General features: G+C 44.0%; 1 protein-coding gene across 1 annotated transcript; it reads right to left on the bottom strand.

Moving 5' to 3' along the window:
* Nucleotides 1–270: 270 nt before the first annotated feature.
* LOC124126030 (ileal sodium/bile acid cotransporter-like) lies at nucleotides 271–6,090 on the bottom strand. Its single transcript, XM_046489489.2, has 3 exons — nucleotides 5,047–6,090; nucleotides 2,030–2,204; nucleotides 271–1,271 (listed from the first exon to the last, which is right to left on the bottom strand). The coding sequence occupies exons 1-3, from the start codon at nucleotides 5,749–5,751 to the stop codon at nucleotides 577–579; spliced, it is 1,575 nt and encodes a 524-aa protein (XP_046345445.2). The 5' UTR covers nucleotides 5,752–6,090; the 3' UTR covers nucleotides 271–576.
* Between the last annotated feature and the right edge of the window lie 4,440 nt (nucleotides 6,091–10,530).

Below are 10,530 nucleotides of genomic sequence, written 5' to 3'. Positions count from 1 at the left end.
GACACGTGTCTGGTTATTGCCAACGGATACGCAGCCAGTTCCATCCCCCGGGTGATGTTATCTGGCGTCTGTATTACCGGTGACGGGCTTCCACGGGCCGTATCTGCGACCATGAGACTAGGTGTCTGATTACCTACAAGCTGACATGTTCAGTTAAGCCCTCGAACCCGTGAAGATCCGGGGTAGAAGAGGTCTTCAGTGACCCGTGCTTGCCGTAAAAGGTGACTATGCTTGTCGTAAAAGGTGACTAACGGGAACGGGTGGTTAGGCTCGCTGGCTTGGTTGATACATGTCATCGTATCATAATTGCGTAGATCGATGTTCATGATGTCACTGGATTGTCTGGTCCAGACTCGATTATTTACAGGCCGCCGTCGTATAGCTGGAATATGGCCGAATACGAGGTTAAACAAGAAACGATCAAACAAACAAAAGTTTCGTTTGGCCTAGGAAGGATGTCACCGGTAATACAGACATTAGATTATTCACTGCCAACTAGGCCGCAACCGTGTGTCACATTGCTGGCTGAGAGGCTGCAAGTGGCCGCCTATCGGATGTTTCAAACTGCTACTGCAATTATTTGACACTAACACGATCCGCCTTATTGACCAGCCCCACCCCAGCGTCATCCTGCCCCTGTCCGTCAGCCCCCACCCCTGTCTGTTTCCCCTCACTCTTGTCTACTACACCATTCTCACCTTGATCTCTCTTTGAAACTTTGTCATAATCCTGCTTAGTGCATTTCAAATAAATTGTATAGCCAATAGCCAAAATAAAGAGCGGAAGTGGCGTCATAACCGCGGAAGCTAAAGGGCCGACAGCGGCAAGGTCGCCATCTGGTGGCGGCAGCGCCATCTGCAACATGAGGTAGGCCACCATGACGTTCTGTATGCCAGTCTCTATGGCGATGGTCTTCACTCGGTACCACGGCTGGCGGAACATCAACCCAACCAACCCGCCGATGATGTAGCCACAGTAGGGCAGCAGGCACCCAGCGAGGAGCGTGGACGGTTTGAACAGTCTGAAGATGTAGAGGTTGGCGTAGATGCCGAAGGTGAGCAGGATAACGATCGTGATCAACGTGACCGGCTTGAGGATTTTGACGATGACAGCCGCGAGCTTCTGAAACTTGTACTTTATGAGGATGCCAGCGAAGATCGGCAGGATGACAGATGCCAGGGTCTGGATGATGTTGGCGTACGGGATGTTGATCTGCATCTTGTCATCGTGAAACTGCTGACCCAGCGTGAACATCCACAGAGGAACCATACCTGGGGGCAAAGGTCAAACATCTTCAGACAAACATGCAAATACTGTGTTGGTTTTCAGAAGACTGCTTAGAGGAAGTATTTTAAGAACGCCTCGGTCAGTTCATATAAACGTAACAAAATCGTGTTTTATCAAATCGTATTTCCTCAAATCTTTCCCTCGACATCAAATCTAAATTAACTATCAAACATGAACACCATCATCAATAACGAATTATGGAGAATCCAGTGATATGTTCATTGTCTATATATCGATTAACCTTAAGTACTGTGACAGACCGCCTCCGTGGTCTAGTGGTATAGCGTCCGCCCGGAGAGCGGTAGGTCTGGGGTTCGATCTCTTACCAAAAAACATTAAAAAATGGTACTTGTTGTTACCCTGTCCGGCGCATGAGGGGCTAAAACAAGGACTGGTCGGTTCGGAGTCAGTATACTGTGTCTAAGTGGGGTATTCAATAATTCATGTTAAACTGCAGCATGGTATCTTAGTGAGCTGGCACTATAAATCGGCATCAGCCCGGGCTAGAACACACACACACACACACACACACGTGCATGAATGATTCCATTTTGTCTTTCATAAGACTATAACATGCAAAGGCTTGTGGTATTGATTATGGCGTTAACGTATCTCTACGCGCAGGAATACTCAATTGCGATTCTGGAGGCACCTTGTAAATTTAAAGCACATATGTTTGCGCCAATAACTGTGTTAAAGACATTTCCAAGGTTAAGGGATGTCAGTTGTATGGCATTTTTACCTAGCGCTCCTATGTTACTGATGGTTGTCATGGTAGCAGACAGCGACAGGTCCCCGCCCAGGAGATAGGAGTAGATGTTGCTAGCCCCTCCCCCCGGGCAGATCCCACAGGCAAATATCCCCAGCCCCACGGCAGGGATCTCGAAAGTCACAAGCTTCGCCACACCATAGGCAATCTGAAAGAAGAAATATCAGAGACTGCCATGAATATGCATGTGTTGCCTGGTGTACGAACGTGTGTGAGCGTTTAGTAGATAAATAGCAAAGAACTGTCCAGAGAGAAAACGCGGACTTCCAGTCTACGCTTGGAATGCTCTTCGCATAAGTTAATACGTGCATGATGTTGTTCTCAAGTGAATGGGGGCGATGAGGTAGCCAAGGGGTTAAAGCGTTCGCTCGTCTTTTGTTTGTTGTTTAACGCCGCACTAGGCAATATTTCCGCTATATGATGGCGGTCTGTCAATAATCTGTCTTGGACAGACATTTCAGTGATTGACAGCATGAACATAGATCTACACAATTGGGATACGATGACATGCATCAACCAAGTCAGCGAGCCTGACCCCCCGATCCCGGTAGTCGCCTCTCACGGCAAGCATGGGTTGCTGACGACTTATTCTCACCCGGACGTTCACAGGTCGCTCGTCACACTGAAGGCCCGGGCTCGCTTCTCCAAGTAGATACAATGGGGGAAGATATTTGGTGGTGTCCCCCGCAGTGATAGTGCTGTAATATTGCAATAAGCGGCGTAAAACCATCCTCACTCCCTTGTTGTAGTGTAAGTAAATGAGTACATGTTGTTTATGGGTGAATGAGTACATGTTGTTTATGAGTGAATGAGTGCATGTTGTTTATGAGTGAATGAGTGCATGTTGTTTATGAGTGAATGAGTGCATGTTGTTCATGGGTGAATGAGTACATGCTGTTTATGGGTGAATGAGTGAATGTTGTTTATGGGTGAATGAGTTCATGTTGTTCAAGGGTGAACGAGTGCATGTTGTTTTTCATGGGTGAATGAGTACATGTTGTTTTTCATGGGTGAATGAGTGCATGTTGTTTATGAGTGAATGAGTACATGTTCTTCAAGGATGAACGAGTGCATGTTGTTCATGGGTGAATGAGTGCATGTTGTTTATGGGTGAATGAGTGCATGTTGCTTATGAGTGAATGAGTACATGTTGTTCAAGGATGAACGAGCGCATGTTGTTTATGAGTGAATGAGTACATGTTGTTCAAGGATGAACGAGTGCATGTTGTTCATGGGTGAATGAGTGCATGTTGTTCATGGGTGAATAAGTGCATGTTGTTTATGATTGAATCAGTGCATGTTGTTTATGAATGAATGAGTGTATGTTGTTCATGGGTGAATGAGTGCATGTTGTTCATGGGTGAATGAGTGAATGCTGTTTATGGGTGAATGAGTGCATGTTGCTCAAGGGTTAATGCGTGCATGTTGTTGATGGGTGAATGAGTTCATGTTGTTCATGGGTGAATGAGTGCATGTTGTTGTTCCTGGGTGAACGAGTGCATGTGGTTTATGAGTGAATGAGTGCATGTTGCTCAAGGGTGAATGAGTGCATGTTGCTCAAGGGTGAACGAGTGCATGATGTTCATGGGTGAATGAGTGCATGTTGTTCATGGGTGAATGAGTGAATGCTGTTTATGGGTGAATGAGTGCATGTTGCTCAAGGGTTAATGCGTGCATGTTGTTGATGGGTGAATGAGTTCATGTTGTTCATGGGTGAATGAGTGCATGTTGTTCATGGGTGAATGAGTGCATGTTGTTTATGGGTGAATGAGTGCATGTTGCTTATGAGTGAATGCGTGCATGTTGTTTATGGGTGAATGAGTGCATGTTGTTTATTGGTGAATGAGTGCATGTTGTTGATGGGTGAATGCGTGCATGTTATTCCTGGGTGAATGAGTGCATGTTGTTGATGGGTGAATGAGTGCATGTTGTTTATGGGTGAATGCGTGCATGTTGTTTATTGGTGAATGAGTGCATGTTTTTGATGGGTGAATGAGTGCATGTTGTTGATGGGTGAATGAGTGCATGTTGTTCATGGGTGAATGAGTGCATGTTGTTTATGGGTGAATGAGTGCATGTTGCTTATGAGTGAATGCCTGCATGTTGTTCAAGGGTGAATAAGTGCATGTTGTTTATTGGTGAATGAGTGCATGTTGTTCAAGGGTGAACGAGTGCATGTTGTTTATGGGTGAATGAGTGCATGTTGCTCAAGGGTTAATGCGTGCATGTTGTTGATGGGTGAATGAGTTCATGTTGTTCATGGGTGAATGAGTGCATGTTGTTTATGGGTGAATGAGTGCATGTTGTTTATGGGTGAATGAGTGCATGTTGCTCAAGGGTGAATGAGTTCATGTTGTTCAAGGGTGAACGAGTGCATGATGTTCCTGGGTGAATGAGTGCATGTTGTTCCTGGGTGAACGAGTGCATGTTGTTGTTCCTGGGTGAACGAGTGCATGTGGTTTATGAGTGAATGAGTGCATGTTGCTCAAGGGTGAATGAGTGCATGTTGCTCAAGGGTGAACGAGTGCATGATGTTCCTGGGTGAATGAGTGCATGTTGTTCCTGGGTGAATGAGTGCATGTTGTTTATGAGTGAATGAGTGCATGTTGTTCCTGGGTGAATGAGTGCATGTTGTTCCTGGGTGAACGAGTGCATGTTGTTGTTGATGGGTGAATGAGTGCATGTTTTTTATGATTGAATGAGTGCATGTTGTTTATGGGTGAATGAGTGCATGTTGTTCAGGGCTGAATGAGTGCATGTTGTTCATGGGTGAATGAGTACATGTTGCCTTTCCCCCCAGTAATTATTCCAAGGATACCTCGTCCGTCAGTAAATAATTGAATCTGGGCTTGCAAACCCTTGGTGTGACACTATGAATAACGACCCACGCTTTCGGGGCACGGTGACACACAAACAGCCAGACGCGGACATGTTCATGTGCATGTACGTGCTTGTGAATGCGCGACTGTGTGTGTAGGTGTGAGACTTACCAGCGGCATGGCGAGATACTGGCAGAAGAAGCCAATTGCAGGAGCCACGGGTTTGAGCAGCACCGACTTGACTACGCTCAGCTCGATCTTACATCCCATTCCTATAGTGCTGGCGATCACAAACAAGTACATGACAACACGAAACACGGTATCGATAGGCCGGTAGTTCCGTACTACCACGATCATGTATCTCTGGAAGTGGTCACCTGGTTGGCCTGCCATTGTATCCGTGTCTGGCTGTGTTTCTTGTGGTGTGGACCTTTCGTGATCCGTTTTAAAGACAAGCCACGTTCTTCCTATGAGATCCGAGTGTAAGTTGATGCTGAGTGTTCCTGAAACACGGGTTGGCTTTTTGAATGCCCGACTTGCCAAATTGGATACATTGCTACACGACATGCTGACGTCGCCAGGCTGTGTCAGGAACGCCACCTTATCCTCCGTCGTGTAGACACTGAGATTGTAAACTGTGTCGGGTGTGTCGCAGAGGATGGAGTAGGACACGTTGACAACGGCGCTGGCGTCCATGAACATTTCAACTGAGGGTGAAATCACAGAAATCATGAAATCCGTTGTTGTATTGTCTGTTGAATTAAGGTAAATGTCTCCCATTGACCAGGGCGTATACATAATGGTGTTGTTCGTGGACGATGTTGCAACACCGAGGAGGAGGGTCACAGCGACGATGCCTGCCACGTGCGTATTCATTTCAGCATTGATGACATAAAGAGCCACACGAAGAAATAATTAAAAACAGTGTCACTTAAACAGTCAATTAAATCCTTTCCTTTGAAAGGCTATTCCGTTTACGCCTTCTGTATAGAAAGCTATGCAGTCAAATGTTATTCACCTTTCAGCTTTCTATGAGAATCGTAAGTCCCATGGACGTAAGTCATCTCCCTGCATTGCACCAAGCGAAATCAGTTGTTACACAAAGTAATGGTGTTATTTGGTCCACATCAACAGGAGAAGTGCAGTGTGTCTTGAAGATATCCCTAGGTGTCAACAACATGCTTATCTCTGACTGGTCTGACCGCTTGGACTCGTCTGTCGTGGAGCGTCCCCCGACCCCCCCCCCCCCCCATGAAGGTCACGGTCACATCATGGGCTTTGTCCAGCCCCCGTTGTTGACGCTTCCATATCGCTACCCGTTGCATGTTAGGTAACGTCTTGTATCTGTCAATCAGTTTGATCAGACTCGTTGATTGTTCGTCTAACTTTCTAGTAAAGTGTATGAGTGGACGATTTAACGCGATTGTGAGCAATACTAGATATGTGAGGAAAACCCGAAGACAGACAGACAGACAGACAGACATACAGACAGATAGATAATCTTATCATAAACATTACGGTATTTTACAGTCATATAACAGTGGTTATATTCATTGTACAAGAAATGTCACATTCTTATCATACATGGCTACTGACAAAGGTTTTTCACATTTTCACTGTTTTACATATAAGAAGCATTATATTAATCCATAAATTGTGTTCAATATTTACACCTCGTAAATCAATATTATACTCAACACGATCATCTTCTCTTTATGCGTCTTCTTACAATACATAAATACATGTTTTATTCTATCATATGCAAATGTTTCTTATAAACATTTATCAGATTGTTCAGTATAAATAGTAAGACATAATAGATAAGTTTATTCATTGAAATGATCCGGTTTTTCAATTGTCATTAACATTGACCTGTGTACCTAAGGTGAGGGTATAAGAGAGTATCTGTTTAGGTTTTCTATTGAATGAATCTCTGTGGGAATTACGTTACGGTCAAATACGCTTATTTGCCCCTTCAACAGGACCGCCCATGCTTGTCTGTCGGGACATAGAGAAGAGGTAGAATAGATATCTATATCATTTTTAGGTTCGAACTATTTACTGGTGATAACATGTGATATAATGGTGATATTTATCATCTCGTTCTTAATTGCATAGAATTGATACTGAACAGGTATGTGCTGTAATAGTCGTTTAAATACAAAGTTAATGTCACAATTGCATAGTCGTCCAAGGAATAAGAGGTCGTTGATCAATGTACGTCTGAAGAAAGATTCACCCAAGACAATCTCTGGTGACAACGAACGAAGTGCGTCTGGACAATCCTTGACTCTTTTTTCACAAATGAGCTTTAAATAATTTCAAACATGTCATATACCTTAGATGACAATTTACACCATTCATTACAAGCAGATATTCCACATGGTAGTATCACCCTTTCCCATATACGAACGCCTGTGATAGGATTTAGAGAATTGATTTTGACTAACATACTGAGAGGTACCAATATAAACGTGCTGACACACCTGTTCCCAAACAGTAGAAAGGCACTTTTACTTGCATTATATTTTAGATGAAATGGCATATATGTATATAACATTGAGCAGACACCGCAGTCCGTCAGGGGAGCTGCTCGACAACGTAGTGTTGTCGGCTAATAGGATGCCGGGTGTATTGCCCCATGGAAGACAGAACCCGCGCCCTGCATCATCAAGAGAACGCGACTTTGACCAACACTTTGTAAAGAGACATTTCTATAACAACCCATTGCGCCTCCATCTCTCTATGACACCTCCCACCTCTCTATATCTCCTCCACCTCCCTATATCTTCTCCACCTCTCTATATCTCCTCCAACTCTCCATAACTCCTCCACCTGTCCATAACTTCTCAACACCTCAATAACTCCTCCACTCTCTATAACACCTCCACCTCTCCATATCGCCTCTACCTCTCTATATCTCCTCCACCTCCCTATATCTTCTCCACCTCTCTATATCTCCTCCAACTCTCCATAACTCCTCCACCTGTCCATAACTTCTCAACACCTCAATAACTCCTCCACTCTCTATAACACCTCCACCTCTCCATATCGCCTCTACCTCTCTAAATCTCCTCCACCTCCCTATATCTTCTCCACCTCTCTATATCTCCTCCAACTCTCCATAACTCCTCCACCTGTCCATAACTTCTCAACACCTCAATAACTCCTCCACTCTCTATAACACCTCCACCTCTCCATATCGCCTCTACCTCTCTATATCTCCTCATCCTCCCTATATCTTCTCCACCTCTCTATATCTGCTCCAACTCTCCATAACTCCTCCACCTGTCAATAACTTTTCAACACCTCAATAACTCCTCCACTCTCTATAACACCTCTACCTCTCCATATCGCCTCTACCTCTCTATATTTCCTCCGCCTCTCAACAATTCCCCCACCTCTCTATATTTCCTCCATCTCTCCATAACACCTCCACCTCTCTATATCTCCTCCAACTCTCCATAACTTCTCCACACCTCCACAACTCCCCCACCTGTCCATATCGCCTCCACCTCTCTATAACTCCTCCAGTCTCTATAACTCCTCCACCTCTCCATAACTTTTGTGACACCCTCACTGTCTACCTCCACCACCCAATAATTACGCATATAACTACCCTAATTCCACTACCAACACATATAACTACCCTAATTCCACTAACTACCAACACATATAACTACCCTAATTCCACTAACTACCAACACATATAACTACCCTAATTCCACTAACTACCAACTCATATATCTACCCTAATTCCACAAACTACACATATAACTACCCTAATTCCACTAACTACCAACACATATAACTACCCTAATTCCACCAGCTACCAACACATATAACCATCTATAACATCTATTTGCATGCATTATTTTGGGGATACTGAGTATATAACACAAGGAATAAAAGGTACGTGACCTTAATCCTTGTCCATGCGCCTGACCCCTGGGTAAACAGGCTCTGAGATATGGCTACAATGCTGACCGGTCAAGCAAACACAACTGACCAGAGACACAGGCGACCCTGTTATCACTACATGTTATTGCACATAGCCACAGTTTGTTTGCCGAGCATATCTGTGACCACCGAAACATGCAAATACGGCCTTAGAAATATCCGTGCATGTTTCTGCGTATTTTATTTTGATCTGTCGTTTTCTACTAAAAATACATGATTTAAACATGTTTTGTGTAACAGCATGCTTACATGCATGTGTATATTAAAAAGAACCCCTACAAAAAGGATAACGACGACGACGATGATGATGATGATGATGATGATGATGATGATGATGATGATGATGATGATGATGACGACGATGATGATGATGATGGCGACGATCATGAGTGCGGCTCGGTTCGAAGGTCGCTGCCCTTTTCTATAATGGATTACACCTAAGACTGAGCGTCGCTGGTTACTCTTCCATCATACATGTGTTTTTCAGCAACACGCCAGTCCCCTCACTGGTTACACACGGCTGAGGGTACTCACGCGTGATGGAATCTGACTGTTCACAACATCCTGAAGGTCGCCAGTGCGTCCCAGGTAGTCTGCCTGTATGTCAGCATCAGCCAACCATACAGGCCACCTGCATCTGGACACCATTGTTGCTCTTAAGGTGAACTTTCCAGCCATCGCTCATGAATCACAAGGTCCAGTGACCGCTTGTGTACATACATGTTTACCATACAAGTCTTACAAGCTAACAAATGCCACAGCTAGCTATCGGACTATACAGAGATGGGGTTTGTACATATATGGACATGTGGTATACAGTAAACTTTATGTTTAGAGTCTATGTACATGTATTGGCATTTCGAAACGAAAACGGTCATCAAGAACTTTCTCCACTGCCTCATTTGTCACTGCAGAACTATTTTGGTCTGAACATTAACCCAGGCGTCGCCTAAAACAGGGCTGCTTCAGCTTTAGTCAGCTCACATGAACATTAAAGGTCTGAAGCTGCGTCTTATACAACGACAAATGGGAAGCGGGAAGTCACCAGGTCAAATACTTGGCTTATTTTCCTTACATGACCATATGTCTTTCAGTATATATGTGCTGGTAATTGCCTGGAGTATTTTGTATCTATTCTATTTTCTGTTGCCAATGTTATGTATGATACAGATGCGTTTGATACGGGTGTGTTGTGACGGAGATGAGTTGTGATACAGTTGAGTTGTGATACGGTTAAGTTGTGATACGGTTAAGTTGTGATACGGTTAAGTTGTAAAACGGTTAAGTTGTGATACTGTTGAGTTGTAATACGGTTAAGTTGTGATACAGTTGAGTTGTGATACGGTTAAGTTGTGATACAGTTGAGTTGTGATACAGTTGAGTTGTGATACAGTTGAGTTGTGATACAGTTGAGTTGTGATACGGTTGAGTTGTGATACAGTTGAGTTGTGATACGGTTGAGTTGTGATACAGTTGAGTTGTGATACAGTTGAGTTGTGATACGGTTAAGTTGTGATACAGTTGAGTTGTGATACAGTTGAGTTGTGATACGGTTGAGTTGTGATACGGTTAAGTTGTGATACGGTTAAGTTGTAAAACGGTTAAGTTGTGATACTGTTGAGTTGTAATACGGTTAAGTTGTGATACAGTTGAGTTGTGATACGGTTAAGTTGTGATACAGTTGAGTTGTGATAC

Source organism: Haliotis rufescens, unplaced genomic scaffold (genome assembly GCF_023055435.1).
Source record: "Haliotis rufescens isolate VD_foot unplaced genomic scaffold, xgHalRufe1.0.p SCAF_102, whole genome shotgun sequence".
NCBI lineage: Eukaryota > Metazoa > Mollusca > Gastropoda > Lepetellida > Haliotidae > Haliotis > Haliotis rufescens.
The sequence above is the reverse complement of the archived record's forward strand: the minus strand, read 5'-3'. Positions and strand labels throughout refer to the sequence as shown.